The 23,947-nt window shown below is 42.2% G+C and overlaps 2 protein-coding genes across 2 annotated transcripts; one reads left to right on the plus strand and one right to left on the minus strand.

Moving 5' to 3' along the window:
* Nucleotides 1-3,606: 3,606 nt before the first annotated feature.
* Nucleotides 3,607-16,588, minus strand: sh3tc1 (SH3 domain and tetratricopeptide repeats 1; the record flags this gene model as incomplete). Its single annotated transcript, XM_079215656.1, has 18 exons — nucleotides 3,607-3,861; nucleotides 4,786-4,982; nucleotides 5,757-5,907; nucleotides 6,395-6,517; nucleotides 6,644-6,794; nucleotides 7,490-7,670; nucleotides 7,757-7,978; nucleotides 8,436-8,576; nucleotides 8,881-10,239; nucleotides 10,646-10,776; nucleotides 10,866-11,057; nucleotides 11,147-11,227; nucleotides 11,320-11,518; nucleotides 12,708-12,848; nucleotides 13,013-13,118; nucleotides 13,672-13,802; nucleotides 15,855-15,923; nucleotides 16,483-16,588. 18 exons carry the CDS (start codon nucleotides 16,586-16,588, stop codon nucleotides 3,607-3,609), a joined length of 3,936 nt encoding a protein of 1,311 aa, XP_079071782.1.
* A 2,317-nt stretch (nucleotides 16,589-18,905) lies between these two features.
* Nucleotides 18,906-23,450, plus strand: znf16l (zinc finger protein 16 like; the record flags this gene model as incomplete). The annotated part of the gene is made up of 3 exons (XM_079216360.1): nucleotides 18,906-19,641; nucleotides 21,795-22,031; nucleotides 22,747-23,450. The coding sequence occupies 3 exons, from the start codon at nucleotides 18,906-18,908 to the stop codon at nucleotides 23,448-23,450; spliced, it is 1,677 nt and encodes a 558-aa protein (XP_079072486.1).
* Between the last annotated feature and the right edge of the window lie 497 nt (nucleotides 23,451-23,947).

Here is a 23,947-nt window from a genome sequence, read left to right on the forward strand (position 1 = left end):
TACCGCCACCAAGTGGTGGGACGTTATATTGTAACTGAGTGTCTCGTGGCTAACAGTAATATCTCTGCTGTCTTGAATAGATAACCTATGGGTGAAAAACAGAATGTCTAGGTGGCCCTGTGGTTAAGAATCACTGCGTTAAATGAACAAATCGGAGTCGCCGCAGTTTCCGTAAGACAATCACAGCATTGGTGTCAAACTTTTAAAATAGGTTCGCCTCTCTTCTGCTGTCAGTTGTCATTTTAGATTAAACCGATGCAACCCTCCTCCACACCAGGCTCCAATCGCCAAAGACTTTGCACTCTTCAAATATATGCAATTGTAATAAATTATTGTTAAACTCTAAAACAAGTCTCTCCTGATTGAAATATTACAGACTGGTATCCTAAGACAACAATGTAGCTATCTTCAGTCAGAGTTTGAGTGGCGTGAAGGTCAGTCCTGCTGCCATTTTGTGGCTTGAAATCCCCTGGGGCCCAAAGAGCAATTTGCCCATAGACCTCCATTATAAAACCTCCATTTGTAAAACTGTTGCAGCACACCTCCAACAGCAACACAAGAACATTTATATGTATTTTATTACTATTTCAATGTGTGCATTATGAACAGCTGATCTACTGAAGATATCTGTTTGGCCTGTCGATCTTCTCATCTAACTCGCCACCAGAAAAGAGTGTTTCCCAACCTTTCAACCTATTTGTTTTAAAAGAGAAAGTGTTCTCAGCAGAGCAGAGAGTATGACATGACTGTTGTTGTACTGATGGAATTAAGTGTTGTGGAAATGTACCAACGGGCAGAGAAAGGCTGTCACAGCGAAACCCAGTGTATCAAATTAGGCAAGGGCGTGTTTCATTGCTTATATTTATATTTTCAAAAGTTCCAAAGTCTCACTTTAAGATGGTTTAAGTGCCACGTGCACTCTGCCTCACAGTCTTCGCGTGAATGAAGGGAAATGAAGCTGATGTTATCATAGCAGCCAAGAGCGACGGTCAAAACTACAAAAACAAGACTTAGGTTATAAAAAAGAGACATTTCCCTTTGGTCCAAAATGACCTCACGAAACAAAAATGCTGTTTCTCTCAGTGTCTTTAAGCGGCTTCTCACATGGATAGCAGTATATTGTCCGACCCCTCCCACCGACACGCTCTCTACAGATGTGAGGCTGTTTTTAATTCATGCTTCCCTCTGACAGGCTGACGGTCACCGGGTCATATCTCCAGAAAGACGAGCGTCCAAGTTTGTTTGGACAGGCAAGAGGGGTGTCGACAGAGACATGTGTTTCTCACCCAGCCGTGGATGTGTTTATTTGAAGCAGTCTGTCACCTGAGAGAACACAAGGCTCCTTGTTCAGCAGGAACACTCAGTTTATGAAGGTCATGGAGGGATGCAGACAGTACTTGGTAATATGTATCCGATTATTTGATGCATTATGACTCATTAATTAAGCACTCCAGGGCTAAACCCAAACTATCGTTGTACGCATGTTTGCACCATCCAGTGATCATGAAAGTAATACAATACATTTTAATTAAATAAGAAACATAAGCCATCAGAATAATTTCAAAGATGAAATAATCACATAAAAACAAATGCAAGGGTCAATCAAATATACGCAAGTCTCCTGGTACCAAGACTGGTTACTTTCTTAAGTCTTACAACCCTAATTCATGCCCAATTTGGTCGCAATATCATTCATAATTACAGCTACAATTACTTGGCTGGTTCTCCCATCTCCTCTAATTTAAAACCCATCCAGAGCGACATCATTGTATTTGGATCAAGTGGATCTCAGATGTTTTTCTCCGTGTGAAAAGGTGCTGCTCCTTCTACTTTTTTTCGCAGATTATGAAATTTGACTTTTGTATGAATCTGGATCAAAACAATGTCTGTGTACATGACATTTCGGCCCATTTGGAAACCAATATGATGACAGAAATGTCATTTGCATATTGCCACCATTAAAAGTATGTCCAATGAGCTATTAACAGCTCCTGTTTGCAGTGGACCCATGTGTTGACTTTATGGCTCAATACCAATTGGGCCACGCTGGTGAATGGAATGTGCTCTTGGAGCGCGTTCCTTTGGTTAATCTTCGGTTGCTTGCTTCTTCCATGGCGCTGTAGTTGTGGATTGCAGACTATGGTATTGTTTGCTGTATTATAACTTGTTCAATATTGAGAATCTGGCTTGTGTTCGTCTTTGTGGTGAGAACCGTTACACCCGCTCAGCCTCTGCAGACAAACTAGACTTCACATCGTCTCATTGCCATGAGCAAGACTCCTCCATGGCTTCGTGCAACATGTTCAGCGGTTCAGCTGTCAAATTCTTCCAGACTAATTGAGTGTAGTTGTGGTCATTAAGTAACCGTCTGTCATTAGAGGTACATAATCCTGTAATGATATTTCCATCCTCTTCCAAGAGAGTCGACCCACATCTGCTCCTTTCCTCATTTAAAAACGTGTTTGTTCAGGTGGTTCACGTTGCATGCTGAGACAGAAACAGACTAACATACACAGCAGGGGTCGTACTCTGTCTTGTTTTTTAAAGGCAGCAATGTCGAAACAGCATTGTTGCTCTTAGATACTTATTCTATCACTGCAGCTCAGAATAAGATGAGAATTTGTGACGGCCCTTTGATGACTAAAACTGTCACACACTGTTAAGCAGCTCCTGGTAACGTATAAACTTTCTAACAAATAAACCATTCCTTCAATTATTAACTATTTTTTTCCTCCTGCAATGGCATGAGGGACAATCTTACATCATACTTATTATACATGCTATGTCTGCCACATTTGCATTTTAGTTTGCTCATCATCAGACAAAATAACAAATAGATTTTTTTATTCCGCAGATAAAACCCTGATGAATTAATCTGATCCTCACAGGTTGCATATTACTGTTATTGTTTTAAAGCTTCAAACGCCTAAAGACATCTTTTCACACTGTAGTCATTGAACTCAACACTACAGGAGGGACATTATCAGAAATCATGAAGTATTTGACTGTGGGAGTAAGTACTAATGACGCAATATTTCCAGAACCCCTGTTCTGTACTTCTGTGTCCTGTCTCTGTCTCTCTAGGATAAGTAACCAGCAAAAGGGAATTTTAAACAAGTACCCGGACACATACAATTTCATTATATGCAGATGATGTACTTCTGTTTATGAGTGATGAGTTACAATCAGCATGTCTTTTTTCTTCTTTAGAAGAATTACAAAAAAAACTGAAAAAGAAGAAATCAAAAATGACACATCTACCCAATTTTTTTGAGACAATAACATAATTTGTGAAAGCTTTAACTGTTTTCTGATTTAGTATATGTATTTTTTCCCTGTACATTTTCAGAGGCCTGAGTAAAGTTGAATCATGCATTTTTGAAGAAACAGTTTCCCATAATGATTATAATTATCTCTTCCAAGTAAAAGATGGGGTTTCTGGGAACAGTTAAATCTGTTTTGAGTCTTAAGGCATACTAATTCACAAGGCTTCTCCTGAAACATGAACTTCTGTACCAAAAAAAGAACATCTGCTAAAGTTTTTGTTGCACTTAGAAAAAGTTAATTTTTTCTTGTTAAACAAAGACTTGACCCAAAGTGTCTGTCCTATTGTCCGGTGGTCTTGTACTGCGGGGTGCTGGTGTACTGCTGATCTGGTGAGATATTTATTCTCCTCACATTCAGCTCTGCAGCAAAGGCCCGAGCCTTCTGGTAAAAGAAGAGAGAGAGCTCCCGGTCTATTAGGAAGTTGTGATAGATGGTGGCGAGACGGGTGCACAGCTGCAGCTGAGACCTCTTGTTGCCCAAATCCATGGCTGCAGCCAGAGCCAGGTGGTAGTAGCCTGCAGCGTCAAATGGGTCCTGTAGAGATGACAGCAAAACGTACTTCCCCTTAAAAATGTGTAATTTAGTCACATTATTGTCAATATAGTTTATACTAAATACAGCCCGGTACAAAATTACAGTTTGGTCTCTCTTGCTAATATCCCCGTTCATGACAATTGTTCTCCGAAGAAGTCTTTGCTGTAGTTTTTTGGTGAGTGAAATGCTAGTATTATTTGATGTATGAATAAGCACTAATTAGCAAGTAATGTGTCTGTGCTCACCAAAACTGACTTATTAGCTTAGCTCATTCAGACACTTTTAGAAGTTAGCTGATCATTTTATTTGATAAGTACATTACAAACAGGCTTGTAGTTTGCTGGCCAAAAAGTTTACGTGAACGATGGATGTTCCTTGCTAACCAAGCTAGCTAGCAAGTGCTGGGGCTGGCTGGTAACTAAGTGTCTGCGATGCTAATAGTGCTGTAATGGTAACATGCTTTGTGTTTACAGTCCATAATAGCCAAGACTTAACACACACAGTACTGTATGAGCTTTTTTGTCCTGAGGAAACTATTTAATTGTACAGTATATCCCAAATAAAAACAATTCAGTAACGGGTGATCTTAAGATAACGAGATAAAAAAAAGCATACAGCCACCAGCTTCCTTGTCTGTACTGTAAAATATGTTAGAACTCTGGACAAACCCCAGGTGACTATTGGGTGTCTTGATAAGCTTCAAGCTAACATGACAATATTCTCATTTACTACAGCACCACAGCAGCTCATCTCAGAAACTAAACTAGGAACTAGATGTCCCCTTTGTGCTTTCCTTCTTACTGTGTAAATGAAGCTGCATACATGTTGATAGATATTTTGCATAGATATTTTCAACTGATATTCTAAGATTATTTGTGCGAGTAGTAATTATCATATTGACATATCTAACATTTAATTCCTTACCTTCAGATCATAGAACATGATGTCCCCCAGCGTCTGGTACACCCTAACGTAGTACAGTGTTTCCTCATCAAATAGCAGAGGTGTTGGACAGAGGGTCAGGGTTTTCAGGTAATAGTGTTCAGCCAGTTCATACTGATCCAGACAGTGGTACAGAGAGGCCAGACGATGGTAAGCCACTCGCTCATTCAGACACTGACCTATATTTACAACCACACACAGAGTTAGACACAGGTATTCTATTATAACACATAACTTCAAACTCTTCACTAATTCACTCATCAATTAGCATACCAACAAGTACTTGCCAGATTACCATGACATTTCACACTGTTATTTATGGTATTGTTTTAATTGTTTAAATGGCCAAAACTAGTTGGTTGTTGTTGCCACATTTTTACTTTCACACAAGAAACTAAATGTAATCTGATGGGCATGAAATTAGCAAAGCATGGCCCCCAGAGGATGAACCAGCCAGGAACTTTCCTCTTGCACAAGATATCTAAAAAAGAAAAATTATGGATTTCCAATCAATCTGTTGAGCACATTCAGGCTCCCAAAGGGCGTAACCCTTTGCATTTTCTTTTTGCCCCACCATCAGGATAAACTTGTCATTTTAAATTCCACTGTTAGCAATTAGCTAAATCATCAGTGTGAAGTTTATTTCTGAATACCTTACAATTGTGTACATTTTGTGGACATTTGGCATGTTCTTCATGTTCTCTTTGGCCCAGATGTCAAGGAACCATCGGACTTCTGCAGAAGTGAACTATCCCACAGATACATTAAAATCTACTAAATGATGGCTTGTGAAAGCACCCAAAGTAGGTCTTTCTACATATAATCAATGTAGTACTGATGGATAACAGTAATTGGACCATGTCTTGTTTAAAATTAAGGGTAAATACAATCATAACTTTCAATCCTGAACTAACATAGAACATTCTAAACTTTTTGTTGGAGGTTTTCCGTACCCAGAGTTATACTGATGTCCAGTGCAGTCTGAGCAAATTCCACAGCTTCCTCATACAGCTTGAGACTGAGCATCAGTTCAGTCAATTTATTGCACAACCTCAGCCTGGAACGCACACAGCTGATCTTCACTGCAATGGGCAGAGCACGGTCCTACATGGTGATGCACAGAGATGCACAACATTATAGTAGGCTTCTTATTTTCTTAGTTTTGACCATCATACAACACAACTAACAATAATAGTAATACTGTTATAGCACAAAAAGGCCATAGACTGTATATAAGAGTGGACGTAGTCACGATGTCTTCAAACATTGGTTTGGTGGACTGCCTCGAGTTTGGTGTTTTATCCGTGGCCAACTTAGTTTCCGGCCGTCCCATCTTGATTTTTTGCAATCAGAAGTGACATGAAAGTAGCATCATTTTATCTTCTATACAATCAGACTTCTCTTTGCAACCGTAGGAGTCACCCCCTGCTCTAAAATATGGACAAATAGTCTAAACCTACATCAGAACTCACTAGGATTCATATAAAGGATGCAGCCATAGTGATGATGACGGGAGTAGAAGAGATGGTTAATGGTGAGGTAACGGTAAAGTAACATGTTTAAATATTTGTATGTTTTATCCAGTCCATACCCTGTAGAAGGTGATAGCCTTGTCCCGCTCTTGGCTGCTGTTGAAGAAAATGTCTCCTGCAGCTTCCAGAAGCTTCAGGATGAACCCAGTGTCTCCGGTACTCAGAGCGACATCCTGAGCTACCTGACAATGACAGAAACGAAAACACAGAGTTTTACTTTTCTTAGTTCCTGAAATTGCCCGCTATCTGTGCCTGAACTGATAGACATGATCCCAATAGCTTTGATGTCTATACAGCTCCTCTCAGACCTGAACGTAAAGGTCCACGAGTTCAATCTGGTCCACCAGGTGGTAGATCTTTCCCGCTTGCAGCCAGCCGTACGCCTCCTTCTCCCGGCAGCCCAGGTCGATGGAAATACCCAGACTGGTCTTGGTGTAGTCGAGAGCTGCTCTGTAAGCCCTGAACACATTCAGAGACTTAGATTAGTCCTGTGGGAGCCACAGTGAATGTATTTATCTCTGTTTATATTTGTAGCCTCTATCAAATGTGACCACAGGTGGCAGTGCAGAGTCAAATGGTAAACTCAAACTTAAACTCATCAACACCTTCAAACTAACAGCAGAGGTTCCTTTTCAGCATGGTTGCATTTTGAAAACAAAGTCTACTAAAATGAAGTAGCTTTAAGGCTGACACTTTTGTGTACTCTCATTGGAAAAAGATCAACATTGTATTTAGCTGTTTTATTAAAAAAGTCATCTTTGACAGGGGTATAGGATCTATTTCAGCTACACACACAAACAAACATCCCTATACTCCAATCTTTGTGAGGAGGCTCATTGACATAATGCCCCTTACCCTACCCTTACTCTAATCTGAACCTTAAAAACACGTCTGAACCCTCAAACCCTTTGAAGAAGTGAGGACTGGCTAAAACTCCCTGTCTATAAAAAATGTCCTCACTCTGAAGGTCTCAAACGCACATTGGTCCCCACAAAAGCAGCCTTGGTGGTATATCAATGGAGAATAGGATATAAAACATGTTATACCGTACCTCCTCTATCTAAACACGCACACACACACACACACACACACACACACACACACACACACACACACACACACACACACACACACACACACACACACACACACACCTTTCTGTGCCCAGAGTGAGGTAGAGCTGGCTGATGGCTTCCAGGGCGTCTCCCTCCTGTCCTCGGTCTCCTGTGTGTGTCAGCAGCTGGACCAGGTGCTGGCTGTAGATGATGCACTGGGCCTGGTCTGGACTCTCACACCCATACATATGGCACAGGTGTCTGGTTGCAGTGAGCTGGCCTGGCAAGGAGTGAACGTCCAGTCCAGTTCATTGATGGGAGCTCAAGTAATAAAAAAGACACACAGTGTGTGACTTCCATACTTACAATCTAACAGGTTAGCATTGATGGCCAGCAGCAGAGCCCATTCAAGGCACCCTTTCCCAAAGTCCAGCTGGTGCTGCTTCACATAGTGCTGACCCAGCTCCAGCAGCACTGTGATGAAGTTTGCCTCGTGGCCTTCTTCGTCCAGCTCAGAGAAGAGCTGCACCGCCTCGGTCAGGTGTCTCTGCGCCAGTCCTTTAGCTCCGCCCTTCAGACATAACAGCCCTTCACGAAGAAGAAGCAGAGTCATCTCAGAGAACGGAAGTTTATTGAAAGAATCATGTGTGAAGGGGAACAATACATGTTATATAAATAAGTGTATGAATGATACATAAACCAACCCTGAGTTTGAGAAAAAAACTCATTTTAAAGATATGTATTTTATAATTACAAACATTTTGAAGACACAATAGGTGGATAGATATCGCCATGAAACCTCCCCAGTGAATTACTTACATTAAGACAATATATATATATATTTTCTGAAATGTGTTTAAATATGCGAATGAGGCATCATTTAATTGCCATCTAATCAAAAGTAGCAAAATAAACCCCTCGCTGTGGGTGTTTGATGTTTTCATTCCACTAAGCAAAAATAGACCAAAACCTTGAAATTGACCAGTGCATGAAAACACTGTTTTTGCCGCTAGTGTCTCCCTTGCAGAAGCATATACTTTCTTACCCAGATTAGCCTGAGCTACAGCCCAGTTTGGCATGTCCTCATACTCTTGGCAGATGTCCACAGCAGCCTGGTAGCTCTCTGCCGCCCTCCGGAGGTCACCCATGCATCGTAGCGCAACGCCGCGCATGTTGAGGACCACTCCTGTGTGTTATATCAAACATATTTATTTGAACTGTTATGAAACAGCGTGTTTTTAAATCAGTATTTGTCTCCAACTAACACAATCTATTGTATTTCAATCAATCATACATCTTTAAAAAAATGACCAATTTCTTCTGTTCAAACATTAAATCCTACTGCAGCCAGTCAACATAATCCCAGAGGCACACATCATAATACGTTGAGCATTGAATCAGGAAGTAATTAAATTAACATTAATAACTGGCAGTTAGTTGTTCAACTTTTTCACTTTCACAAACACATTAAGCCACAGAAACCCACCGACCTTCCTGAGGGCTAGTGCAGTGCTCTGGCATGGAAGCGAGGACAGCGTCCAGGATATCCAAAGCAACATCCGGCTGCTTGTAGTCTATGTGAAGCCATGCCAGCCAGATGAGGGTACCGTTTCTCTCTGGGACGGAGATGGGGGGTCGCTGCGAAGGTGGATGCCCGACGATGAGAGTGTGCATTTGTCCGATAGCGTGTCCAACCATTCTGTGCTTGCAAAATAGTTGGCACAGACAAACAGTAAGCTGATGGCTCAAAACATGGTGCTGATCACTTCCTCCTCCTTGGACTTTGATTGAAGAGAGGGCTCGGTGTAAATATGGAGCCCCTTGAGGCGGGATTGTGGCTTCCTGTTCTGTGATCCCATTCAGTCTGTTGACATTGTCCAAAAGTAGAAGCATGCTGCTCAGGCAGTCCGTCAGTGTAGCAGAGGGCTGCTGAGAAGCTCTCCTGGCTGAACTGACACTGAGGTGGGGAAGTCGGAGTTCGCTGTAGAGCCTTCCCAGGACGAGGTATTCATGACTGGGAGAGATGCCCCAGGTCCTTTGAGCTTCAGCGCAAAGAACAAGCAGTCTCTCAAGATAAGGAACAACGCGTACCCCTTCAGCACGAGTCCAGTGGTGCTTCGCCAATAGATGACAAGCCCGGGCCTCTGCCATCTTGTTGTGAGACAGAACAGCTTTCTTGAGGATGTATTTGAGAGCAGAGTTGTCCTCTAAGCATTCCAGGCAGTCAGGGATTCCCAATAGCAAGGCAACAAGTCGCTCTGTCAGAGCAAAGAAACTTTCGGTATTTTTCTGCAAAAGGTATATGGAGACCAGGTTGGAGTAGATGCTGGCCAACAGCCGAAGGTCCGCAAAGCCTTCTCGTGGCACGCTGAGGGCTTCCTCAAAGTACACCCGGGCCTGGCTGAACTTTGACCTTCCAGCACAGAGCTTACCCAGCAGCAAGCACAAACGAGTCTGTGACCAAAGGAGTCGCTTCTTCCTGGCGGTTTCCCTGGCGACACCCAGGAAGGCGATCAGCTCGTCCTCGTCCGAGTGACCGGTGAAGGTAGAGGAGGCCAGGAGTTCAGGACTCAGTCCATACAGGGTAATAAACTCTATTTTGTAGTCTCGTCCCTCCAAGAAAGAGAAAAGCGGAACGAAGATTTCAGTGTTGTTGTCTCCTTCTACAACTGGGTGAATAGTGAAACAAGGAGGACTTGGGCTTTTTGCTTCTGGAGCCAAGACTGAGTCCGCTTGAGTCCCGTTCATGCTCACTGTGGAAGGCAATGAGTCTCGTCCTCGATCGAGAAACCTCTGAATATTTGTCTTCATGTCAGTGTGCTGAGTATTAACTTTGCTTGAAGAGCTGACTGTAAAAGAGAAAAAGGATGACATACAGACGAAATAAACAATACATTTAAATGACATGTACCGCAGGTGCCAATACTTACGTGATGTTTTTTCCTCAGCGTCTTGGTCACTGACCGTATCTGAGATTGAACAACACAAAGTGCAAGAAAGTGAATGAGAAAACCTCAGCAACTGATAAATAAAACATGCTAAACTAAAATGGTGAACATACCATAGCTAAGCATAATACTCATCACATGTTAGCATTGTCATCTTGAGCATGTTTGCATGATAACAGAGCAGAGACAGAATACGTGGTTTTTAGAAAGCAAATAACATATTTTGTCATTTAGTTTGGATAACTTGTTGGATTTTTTCGACACATCTGTATAAATCAGTGTGACCTATGAGTCCTTTCTGTCTCACCAAGTTTGTAGTTATGGCCAATATCATTTTGAGATTTCTTCTTCAATAAGGCATTTGTTTCTTCTATGACTTTGTCCTCTTGTAAACTCAAGAATGTCCCTTCCTCTCCATCCAGAAAAATATCTGCTGAGCTGGAAGAATAAGAGTAGAATAAGATACAGTATTTGCATATACTCTATTGTAAAACTATCTTAAACTGTAATGTTGGCGATACACTCACTCATTAATGTCAGTGTACGGTTCCACCAGGCTCGTCTTGACCAGACCCACTTCTCCTGTCGCCTCCTTCCTCCCTGTGAACCATTCAAAACAAGACACCAGAAGTCCCACGATGATGATGCGATCACCGGGGGCCACGCTCAGCTCATCAGGGCCCTCAGCATCATACTCCACTGTGGCCAAACAGGTTCCTCTGGCTTATTAACAGAGGAAGAGGACAATATGAGAATAGATGTCCTACAACTTTCAGTCAACACTGACCATAACACCATTTTACTGCACTTACCAAACTGCATAGGGAAGTCACAGGAGGGTTTCCCATCACCAACTAAAGTGCTCTCTGCACAGGATTTGAGAAACCATCTGTGGACAGATTGTACTATGTGAGCGCCTCATATCTTCTCCTGTTGGGTCTCAGACCAGAGAGACCAGCCCTGTGTGTGGGCGGGACTTACTGATGAAACGGGACCACTGGCTCGAGACCGGGCTTGGGGGCGGTGCCTCGGGCTCCATCGGCCAGGCAGAGGACGGTCCACCCTGAGCCTAGGAAGGGAGGCTCAAACTGTGCTATGTCTCCCTGCTCCAGGTACAGGTCACCCCCAGAGGTGGAGCTGTCAAACATCTGGTTGGTGCTACAACTAGCAAACAATGAACCTGAGGACACGCAAGAGAGTGTGTGCATGTGAAATGTCAGCGTGCCAAATATTCAAATATTTATTATTTTTCAGTTATTTACTAGATCATTTTGAGGTATTCAAGTACTACCCTACTGCTTTCTGTTGTAATGTAAATAATCAAGCTGGCGGTGTGCATCAACTAGACATGCTATGTGTAGTCGGATGAGGAGAGAGAGAAAAATAGAGACCAAATTATGCACACAAAAAAAAGACAAACTGCCTTTATTTCATGTGGACATGACTGATATGTTACAACCACAGAGGGTCTTCCTCATGTCAATGTCAAGACGTGAACACTCCTGTGTTTCATTGATAATTAATGATCAAACATCTCAGCCTGAATGAGTCATCTGATACAAGACATTTCCAGAAAGATAAGAGATGGATTTGTCCACTCCTCTAATCTCATCGTCTTCATGAGTTTTAAGAGACTCGGATGCAAAGTTTAAGGACCCTGTAACATGTTGACACTCTTTATATTTACTACAAACTTACTTATTTTAATCCAAATCATTTCTCACCACACAGTAAATTAGTCAGAGTAATTTTTACTCAAATTGGAGAGAAAAAATATAGCATTTGGTCCTAGTCTAAATAGAGTACAATCTACTCTTGCCTCAGAGTTAATAATTCTGAGTGTTTATATTTAACTCTACATGATGATAATTTACTAGAATTCTATATAGAATTGGATTATATTCTATATAGAATTCTATATAGAATTGGATTCAACTCCCTTCAGCTCTCTTCCGTCCCATAAACATTCAGCTCGTTCCAACGTAGAGAGAAGTTTCATGGCGGAGGAAACGGAACTTAAGGAACCGTCGTGGGCGTGGTCACGCTGTTTTACTCTAATAGATTTTATTGTGAATATTTACTCCTATTCTACTGTCTACGGCTAGTAATTACGCTCCAAAATGATGAACTATTACTACTTTAGAGGAAAATAATAGTAACTCCGTAAAAATTACTCCAATGTTTTTCCTGTGCACTTTAAGGGAATTGAAGTAAAATGATCATCTTCTCCACCTCCTCCCCCTTGTATCAGCTGCTGTTGGTGCTTGCTAATATAACTCAAGGAAGGATTCATGTCCCTGTGTGCAGTAAGGGCGGTTCAGAACATCTTTGAATTGCAGAGCAACTGAAAAGATTGAATCCCTTTATACCTTCCTGCATGAGGATGCCTTTGTAGAGCAGGTTGAGAGTGTCCTCCTGAACAGAAACCTCGATGGCAACGTCCTCCTCCAAAGAGCTGAGCCAGAACTTCTGGTCCCACAACAGATTCTCCATGCACTGACCCAGGAAACCTGGAGAGGAGATGTGAATGAGTCCACTGAGTTCTAAACCGTAACCTCTGGCCTCAGCTCTAAATAATACAATGATTATCTTTTGCTTGTATTGCCTTATTGCAAATATTTAAGTTGAAATCCCACTGTTAGGGACTACAACTACTACTGCATTACAAACCTACCTATTGTGTAATATGTGGTGAACTTCCATATTTCCTCAAATGTTTTGAATGACACAAAGATAACTTTTTCTTCACTGTTGATGGAGATGAGATGAGTAGACAGCTCCTGTAGACAGAGGGGAAATGAAAGATTAATAAATTATTACACATTCAAAAAGAAAGATTTAAACTTCACCTTCAAGTTTTGTAATAATTTGTATAATATTTTTGTCATATTTATCTTTCCATATAATGACGTGTATTTTTCCATATATAGAAAAAACAATATATGTGAATTATGTAGAAGTTTTTCTGGACATTGAGACTTTGCGATTCCTGAAGCAAATGGATGAATCAAAGTGAATAACCTGTAACTTCTAAAAGGATATTTATATATATATTGAAAATAGTTATTTTAAAGTCAAAACATAACTAATATAACATAACTATTTTCAACAGAAAACTTTAAGCTGCTGGAATTCTGACTACTAGAATGCAGAACAGCAAACCGTGCAGACAGACAGCTTTTACAACTGGATTCATTCATAATTCATGGAGGAAGTGGACTTTTGTACTGCTTCAAATGCCAAGTGTGTGTGCTTGTGCGTGCGTGTGTGTGTGTGTGCGTGTGTGTGTATGTGTGTGTGTGTGTGTGTGTGTGTGTGTGTCAGCAGCCGCACCGTGAACAGAGCGTTGACCTCGGTGCTGTCAGCTTGCAGAATGCGCAGTTTCCCTCTCAGCATTTCCTGGAACTCCTCGTCTGCAGGAAGGCGCTCCGGACCCCCGACCACCTCCAGCAGCAGTGGCAGAGCTGGACACATGGCACACCATTACCACGTGGGCCGCATCGTGTTTGTCCTCTGGTCACTTTGCATTGCATGAGAAGATCACACAGCGTGTAACGGTGGATTTGGAGAGTTATACCGAAGTCAGGAAGTGGATCATAACTCACTTTATTGAACTGACTTGACTTCCACTTCACTTAAACACACATTATGTTATTTTCTGCAGCTAAAGGTCTCTCAATCAAAACTAAAAAATTGGTTATGTGGGAAAGTGTACTGTGTAGTCATGGGAGTTGCAGATGTTTTTACCATGAGGTCTCTGCCTCTCCAAAACAAACAGACCTGCTGGTTCAAACCGGTAAAAAAAAAAAAAATGAACTTCACGGATATCATAAGTTCAATACGTCCGATGTCTATAATCCTTCATAAAGTTAAAAACCACCACGATCTACACAGTGAATGATAAAAACCTGGCTTCAGACTAAATAAAAAGTCAACTTATGATCAGCTTCCGGCAGACAACCACAGCACATGACTAAAGGTCAGATATGGGCGAGCGAATGAAACGCACCTCTACCTTCATTAAAAATTACAGATTTCTCTGGTTTGAAAATTGTTGGAATCATTTGGGACAACTCAACAAAATATATACGTTCTCGTCTTTTTCAGACTTTTCAATGTGTTACACCCTAAACCTTAAACTTGCAGAAGCCTAAAATACAGATTGGTTTCTTTTATCGGGTCGACTGCAGCAGCCTTCATGAGTCCAGTCATCTACTACGTTCCTGACATCACCGGCCGCTAGGACTCTACCTCTCTTTGTTAATGTTTGAGTGAGCTGAGCAGTTTCTGCTCTTTTGGTAAACACTTAACTGGTGAAATAAAATAACATACACAATTATAATTACATATAATAGTGTTGGAAGGAAAAGACGTTCTGGTATGTGCAGAACTGAGTTTTACTTGTAAAAGGGTCTGAAACTAGGTTGTCCTTTATCCCCTACGATAGAGATTCACAAAGACAGAAAGTAGGATTATTGCAAAGGTATCAATGATTTGCACCACATTTAACATCCCTTTTTGTGGTGTGTTTGATGCGTGCTGAGACGGATGTTGGGGTTTGACACTGAGCTCCTTCTGAACTCATCTAGTGATCTAAATTGATGACGGCAGTGAGACCGTCTCACAGATTAATAAGTGACTTCAGAGAAATTTACAGGTTCAAGGTATAAAAAATCTCCCACATGACTTCCCACTGAGGGCCGGTCATGTGTTCTCTTATGACTCATCAAGGCGGATGGTGTAACTAAAAGAAATATTTTTTGAGGGATTTCTTTACCAGGAAGGGGTAGCCAGCAGTGGTCACGCTCTAAAGCATACCCTGCTTTATGGTCTAAATGGACCATGATTTAGTAAATGAGCGTCATGCTGTATTGAAGAAGACTTGAAACTAGAGACTGAGACATAAGCTCATGTCTACAATGTTTACTGAGGGAATGCATCATGAGAGAAGTAGAGTAATTGTCTCATAGTCTTCTATACAACCAGAGGAGTCGCCCCCTGTGGCCAATAGAGAGAATGCAGCTTTAAGGCACTTCCACATTAGTTTCACTTTTCAGAACCGGAGGTTGCTCCCTGATTTAACAATGGGGCCTAGGGTTTGACATGCTTTTGGATCCCGCCTCAAGCAGCCATTGGCTTCATTTGGTAATAACATTAAAGGAGGGACTAATTGAGACAGATATTTTTAATTGGTTCAGTATCGAGAGAGAGAAAGCTGCAGACAGCAGACTCTAAACGGGCTGCAATGCAAGCCTTGCATGCAATTCCCGCAGGCTACGCTGTGTGAATGTTGTATGAACGCTAATTAGAATCCTGAATCCTGCCAAATGGTTACAGCCCATGCCACGTGTCGCCGGTTCGATTCCATCTGCGGAATCCTTGTTACCCGTCTCACCTCACGTTCCCAGTTTGCCTCTACACTTGCCTCCACACTTTCATCCTTCCAATGAAGGCGCAAAAACACATTCATCTCATGATTCAAGAGAATCATCTCAAACAGAAGAACATGAAGTTACCCGTTGGGATGTTCTCCTCACTCGACAAAGTTCTCCTCAAACTTGAAGAATCTCTGGCGAAGCCGCGCACTGTGAAGAACATGAAGAGGCTTACTTTCATTTCAAGTACTATTACAGATCTCATTTTGCAAGATCTCACAACAGTTTGGTGAGATCTTGACCATACATCCATAAATTTACCCCAAAATATATTTAAATATTCATAAATTCTGGATTTTTCAATGAGGGGATGATATTTTGATATTTTTAGAACAGAGTAATTGAATCTCATTATAATTGTATACAGTCCCGTATGTAGGTGTCTTAGAACATGTCTGGAGGGGATCTTTAAGATATTATTATAATCTTTTTATTTGTGTGTCATGCTAATTTGGTCCATTAGTTTCCCATAAAAACTGCTTAAGCAGTGGAGATATAATGCATTCATCTATATAATTAAAATAAAAGAAGACATTACAGATAATTGTTTTAATAGAATAATATATTATATGATATAATGATATACTTTTATATAAATATTAGGCCACGGCTTCATAACGACTTTTATAATGAGGTACATTGAGACATTGATATCCTATTGCTGTGGCTCTGAAGTTCTGTGGAAGTATTAGAACAAGCAGCCTCGTACCTCTCCTACCGGGTCGGTTGGGTTTCTCCGCCACCTGCCGGTGCTGCTGGCCGTCTGTGGAGCTCTTTCTCCGGGGCCCGCTGTCTCGGTCCGAGCGGGCCGACATGTCCAATAGAGTCGCGCAGTCTCCCGCGGTCCCGGTGACAGTCAGCGGCTCAGCATCACATGCTCAGTGCGCGGGCGGACAACTAAAGTCCGCTAAGTATTGAGGCAAGTCAAGCTCACTATAGTGAGCGTCCGGGGGGGGGGGGGGGGGGTCCTTTCAAAATAAAAGTAACTTGGATAAAACAATAATAATAAACACATTTACCTCGACTGACCTATATGTCAGTGGTTTGTGCACATATAAGTCTGAGGTTCCACAAAAAAAACGTAAACAAATAAATAAATTGCACATGGAGATCAAAATTGAAACACCCGACTTTGGTAGAGGATAATATAAGTTTGACAAGGAGATTTTTTTCATACATTATCCAAATAATGTTCTTGTATCTGTATTAATGAAATTGCTAGATGTATTTAATTCACACTGTTGCGTATTTATTGGGGTTTGCATTGGTGGAAGTTGATATTTTGGCCTTTTCTTATTCACCTAATTTGTTATTTTATTTACTTATTTGTATCTTTATGTATTTGTTCAGTATTTCTTATGAAGCTAGCCATGAACTTAAGTGCAACATTGGTTTTTGGCAGCAGCAGTTTTTATGTGTGCAGTTTCACGTTTCCTGCATTACTCCGGTTAACTTGACTCAAACTCTTTTCTGTCATGGGCCTGAACACTTATCAAATGTATCAAATTCAATCCGTGTGTGATATTTCTTTTTGTTTGTTTTCATTCATATTCATGATGCAGATTGTATATCTGCATAGCCATTTAAATAACAAGATCTTTACTTGAAGGGAGTATGAAAACGTTCCTACAATCCTTCCTCACAATTCAAGTATGCAGCTTTCAAGTTAATAATCACTCACTGAACAAATACAGCTCGAGCTCGTCTAAATGGGTCTGACGGGGGACTCGGGCTACTTTTTACTTATGCTCCTCCATAAAGACGAGCTGGAATAATGTCTATAACCTTGTATTTTCTTACTTTTTCTATCTTAAAAGTTCCCCTCAAAGTTTGCCTCTCTGTTTGGTTTTTGTATGGAGAGTGTGTGTGTGTGTGTGTGTGTGTGTGTGTGTGTGTGTGTGTGTGTGTGTGTGTGTGTGTGTGTGTGTGTTTTCCCCTCAAACATCCAGGAACAGACTCAGCATTTCCTTTCCTCCAGTCAGTTCCTCTGTCAGCTCATGGCAGTGAGCAGCAGCAGCTGGAGCATTTAGAACAGCAGCTAAAGGCAATCACAGAGACAATCACGAGCTACACGATGGCTCAGCATCATAAAATACTCACACATTTTATTACACTTTTACTTTACTCCACACACTTGTCAGATGACTCGTGGTGTAAAGTCTTTAGTATCCCTAAAAGTAGGATACCTGCTTTACTTGTTAGACACAATGCAATAAGGTGAACTTCCAGTGACTTTACAAATGGATCATTTACTTAAAACCTCTTCTCAGGATCCTCATCACCAGACCCATGACAACAGCTGAATCCTACAACTAAAAACGTGTTGGTTTATTAGAAAGTGAGAAACTATTTTTAAGTGAGAAACTATTTTTTTACGACAGTAGTACCATGGCATTGACTCCTTTATTATATATAAAGTAGTCAATATATATATATATATTTATTGACTACTATATATATATGTATTGACTACTTTATATATAATACCACTTTATATACAATAAAGGAGACAATGACATGGCACTACTGTAGTCAATGTATATATATATATATATATATATATATATATATATATATATATACATACATATATATATATATATATATATATATATATATATATACATATATATATATATATATATATATATACATATATACATATATATATATATATATATACATATATATATATATATATATATATACATATATACATATATACATATATATATATATATATATATATATATATATATATATATATATATATATATAAATAATCACAGTTGAGTTCCTACTGTATACGTTAGAGGGCGCTACCGATGAGAACCGGTCTAACTCTGCCGAATCCAGCCATTACTGCACTCCGTTGTGTATGTGTCAAGTACACTGGCATCAAAGGTGCTACTTCCTTTAATGCCTTCAAAGGAAAATTCTAATTGGCCACGCTACGTCCCGCCAGTTGTTTGACATAATACCGCTTTTATTTTGAAGCCAAGTTCCTCCCACATCCGGTCTTACTCTGACACACGTAACCACTGACTTTCAGCATCACCCAAACATTAGCTTGTAGAGTAGCTGTTAGCTAGCCGAACTCTTCGGGAAATAGAGCCCCAGCCGAGCCGACCTATGAGCCGCAAACGGAACCACAGTTTCGTCGAAACCGGCCTGTCCCCTGAGCTCCACGGCGCCTTCATGGAGCCCCCCGGGTCAGCGAGCCGAGCCGACGGCGATTTCCTGGAGCTGGAGCACGACGAGGAGCTGCTCTGCTCGGTCAGCGACATCACCGAGCACCTCGGCAGAAACATCGCCGCGGTGCTGGAGACAGCGCTGTCGGAGATCCGCAAAATGGTCAGCATCAGGATACGAGTGCTGAAGATGGAGCTGCGCGAGAAGACCGAGGAGATCGACGAGTTAAAGGCGAGACTGGACACGGTCCAGCGGGACGGCAGGGACCCATTCCCCGGCGCCGCGAGCGTGGAGCTGTCTGCGGACGTCGCCTTCAAAAAACACGACAGGCACAGTAGTGTCGATCCGCGGAGAGCCAAGCCCGTCATGCCCGGCGTGAAGAAGGAGAAGATCGACGCCATCTGCGACTATCTGATGAAGGACAAGAACTCGAGGGGCGGCGCGGACATGGACGGAGACCAGAGCAGCCAAGCCAGCGGCGACAGGGAGGCTCGCCCAGATCCGGACCCGCACTCCCTCCACCTGTGGCCGGACGGCGGCATGGCCGGCTCCGGGCCCGGGCACGGAGACTCCGAGTCCGCCACGGACGACCTCTTCAACATGCTCCCCTCCGGCAGCAAGCGGATGTACGACTACGAGTGGATCGCACCGATGGAGTATTCTTCAGAGCTGAAGGGTAAACAGTTGTTACTGCACTCTGAGAACATATAGTGTGTTTACACTGAGAACATATAGTGTGTTTACACTATGAGAACATATAGTGTGTTTATACTGAGAACATATAGTGTGTTTATACTATGAGAACATATAGTGTGTTTACACTGAGAACATATAGTGTGTTTACACTGAGAACATATAGTGTGTTTATACTGAGAACATATATTGTGTTTACACTGAGAACATATAGTGTGTTTACACTGAGAACATATAGTGTGTTTATACTGAGAACATATAGTGTGTTTACACTGAGAACATATAGTGTGTTTACACTATGAGAACATATAGTGTGTTTATACTGAGAACATATAGTGTGTTTATACTATGAGAACATATAGTGTGTTTACACTGAGAACATATAGTGTGTTTATACTGAGAACATATATTGTGTTTACACTGAGAACATATAGTGTGTTTACACTGAGAACATATAGTGTGTTTATACTGAGAACATATAGTGTGTTTACACTGAGAACATATAGTGTGTTTACACTGAGAACATATAGTGTGTTTATACTGAGAACATATATTGTGTTTACACTATGAGAACATATAGTGTGTTTACACTGAGAACATATAGTGTGTTTACACTGAGAACATACAGCTGCTAAAATAAGTATTGAACACTTCACAATTTTTCGCAGTAAATATATTTCTAAAGGAGCTGTTGACATGACATTTTCACCAGATATCTGTAACAACCCAAGTGATTCATACATACAAAGACAACCAAACAAATAAGTTCAGAAATTAAGTTATGTCTAATAAAATGGAATGACACGGGAAAAGTATTGAACACTGACTGAAATGTATTTAATACTTGATACAAAAGCCTTTGTTGGTTCAAGACTCCTCCTGTCAGTCTTCAAATCTTGAAGCTCCTGTAGGAACTCTGATCTTTAGCTCTTTCATAGATGTTTTCTTGGATTCCAGTCAGATGATTGGCTGGGCCATTCTAGCAGCTTTATTTTCTTCCTCTGAAACCAGTTGAGAGTTTCCTTGGCTGTGTGTTTGGGATCATCGTCTTGCTAAGATGTCCACCCTCGTTTCATCCTCACCATCCTGATAGATGGCAGCAGATTTGATCAAGAATGTCTCTGTACTTTTTTACATTCATCCTTCCTTCAATGATATGAAGTTTGCCAGAGCCGTATGCTGAACAACAGCCCCACCTCATGATGTTCCCATCTCCAAGCTTCAACGCTGGTCTGGTGTTTTTAGAGTGATGTGCATTGCCCTTTGACCTCCAAACATGGTGTGTATTATGGCATCCAAAGAGTTCCATTGTGGTCTTATCTGACCACACTATATTATTCCAGTATTCCACAAGCTTATCTAAATGTTGTGCAGCAAACTTTTAACGAGTTTCAACATGCTCTTTCTTCACCATGGTGGTGAGCATGCATACAGGCCACAGCGGTTGATGCATTACTTATTTTTTTCTTTGAAACAATTGGACCTGCTAATTCCAGGTCTTTCAAACAGTCGCCACAAGTGGTCCTGAGCTCTTGGACAACTCTTCTGATCATTATTTTCACTCCTCTGTCAGAAATCTTGCGAAGAGCACCTGGTCGTGGCCGGTTTATGGTCAAATTAGGTTCTTTTCACTTCCGTATTATGGCCCCAACAATGCTCACTGGAACATTCAGAAGTTTAGAAATCCTTCTATAACCAACATCATCATGTTTGCAACAATAAGGTTGAATCCAAGAAAATCCAAAATCTATGGAAAGAGCTAAAGATCAGAGTTCCCACGGAAGCTTCAAGATTTGAAGACTGTTTGTGTGGAAGGATCGGGGAAGAAGACCAGGGCTGCCGGCAAAATGGATAAAATAGTTAGGAATGATTTAAAAAAAAATATTCATAATTACTGTTGTTGGTCCCTTTCACTGATATTTCTATTGATATAAGACGATTTGTGTACTATTATGCAAATCGCCGAGGAAGATTGTGTTTATTTAATCTGGTAAAAGGGCTCATTAAATGGGTGGAATATGGTCTCAAAAAAGTATAAAATGCAAATTTCCAAAAAGAGTATCTGATGGAATTGAAAAAATACAAACAGTAAATTCATGCGGTACAATTTTGATGTGATCATATTTTCCTCCCCAGTCATGAAGGAGCCAGAGTGTGAGGACACCCCGACCGGCGAGACGGAGGAGGATGAGGAGGAGGAGGAGGATGATGATGATGAGGGAGATGTGTCGCCGAGGAGGGAGGGGGGTGGACTGGAGCAGGCCCAGGCCCCGCTGTCACACGTCCAGCCCTCTGAGTTCAGCATGGAGCCCCACAGCTCTCCAGGGGAGGGAGGGAGTCCACTGGAGGGCAACACAGACCGGCCTGTGGCAGGTTGGTAAGAACGAGGGGGGAGGGGAATAACAAAAACAGGTTGGAGGAATGTGTTATAAACTTCCTCCGTCTGCCACTGGACCCCAAAGTCTCCCAGCCACTCAGTAACCACAGTTTCTTTTTTGGGGGTGGGGAGAGAGGGTGTTGAAGCAAATCTTTGAGCGACTTTAAAAGCTTTTTTATGAATGTGAGTCCATTTACACTTTGAGCTAAACTCAAAAGAAACTCTTTGTGAGAGTTATTCTGTTCTTGATTTGAGAGAGGGCTCTTTGTTGAACGCCAGCTAACATGAAGACATTCTATCCTTGAAACCCCGTGGATTTAAAAGGTCGAGAAGACATTCAGAGAGGATGCTGAGTAAAGTTCTCCAACTACATACTGTAACTATGGAAACCAACTAAACGAAGCCACTAGGTGTTATTTGACATTTTAAGAAGAGTTAAATATATATAATACATCTTCTCAAATACACCATGCTTTACTTATGCCTGTAATCATTTGAAGTTCCTATTATATGTTGTTTGAATTATTATTAAATACATTTCTATAGATGCTGAATTGTGTGTCATTCTGACTGGATGTAGGAAACCAGAATCAATCTCCGACTTCACTCTGATGAAGACCAGAATAAAGCCCGGTGGACTGGACAAGACTTGTGTGATTTGTAGCTTTGCTTTTATTAGCTGATAAAATAATGTTTGTTTGTTTGTTTCAGGCCAGCAGTTCCCCGGCCACACCTACATCTGCTCTCTGTGCGGAACCTTCTGTCCCGACTCCGTGTTCCTGGAGGAACACGTCAAGCTGATACACTCGGACTCCGCCGGCGCCCAGGCCCTGCAGGCCCTGCAGTCCACCTGCTCAGCCGCGCCCGCCATGGAAGACGGCGGCCGTGAGTCCAGGAGGGGCGGCGCCGAACAGGACGAGGACGCGGGCGTAGGGCCCGGCGCGGGCCTCGGGCTGGGAGGGGCCACGGTGAAAAAGGAGATTAAAATCGAGGGCGGGTACGAGTGCGGTGACTGCGGCCGCCACTTCAACTACCTTGGCAACCTGCGGCAGCACCAGCGCATCCACACCGGGGAGAAGCCCTTCATGTGTCCGGATTGCGGGGAGCGGTTCCGCCACGCGGCCCGCTTAAAAAGCCACAGGCTGGTGCACAGCGGGGCCCAGAGCCCCTTCCCCTGCCCCCAGTGCGGGAAAGGTTTCTCAGTGCTATCGGGACTCAAGAGACACCAGCGGGTGCACACCGGCGAGAGCCCGTATGCCTGCCCGCAGTGCGGCAGGCGCTTCAAAGAGCTGGGGAACCTGTACACCCACCAGAGGATCCACAGCGGAGCTACGCCGTACTGCTGCCAGCAGTGCGGGCGCAGCTTCCGCCACCTGGGGACGTACAAGAGCCACCGCTGCACCCCGCCGCAGTAACCAGCCGCTTTGCTTCTCTTCGATACCAAGAAATGTATATCAACGACAGGACATGGTGGGCTCCGAGGCGTCTGTTGATGGTTGGGGGGAGAACGGGGCTGTTATCCTGAGATGCTTTCGTGCTCCATCACATTCATGGCATTTCACACCGGCATCAAGAAGGCTGCTTCATGGAGCTTGAGTTCATTCTTCACCTCAGAAACAATGTCAACTCAAGATCAAGGACTCCTCATTGGAGTTGGAGTTCCGATACCAGGATCAGAAATGCCTCCGATAAAGCCGGAAACGCTGGACCGGGTATCAGCGAGGACGTGCATCAATCCGATATTAGCTAGCGAGTGCGCCATCTCGCTTCTTTCCTACAACGTTAAGAGTTGCACATGCTCAGTACGGATCGGGCAGGCGCTAGTAGAGTGTCACGTTAGCCAGAGAAAATTGTCAATACATTACATATTTTAAAAGTTGCTGTGTACGGTATGTAAGGCACTCTTTCAGTA

The sequence above is a fragment of the Taurulus bubalis genome, assembly GCF_910589615.1.
Source record: "Taurulus bubalis genome assembly, chromosome: 3".
Classification (NCBI taxonomy): Eukaryota; Metazoa; Chordata; class Actinopteri; order Perciformes; family Cottidae; genus Taurulus; species Taurulus bubalis.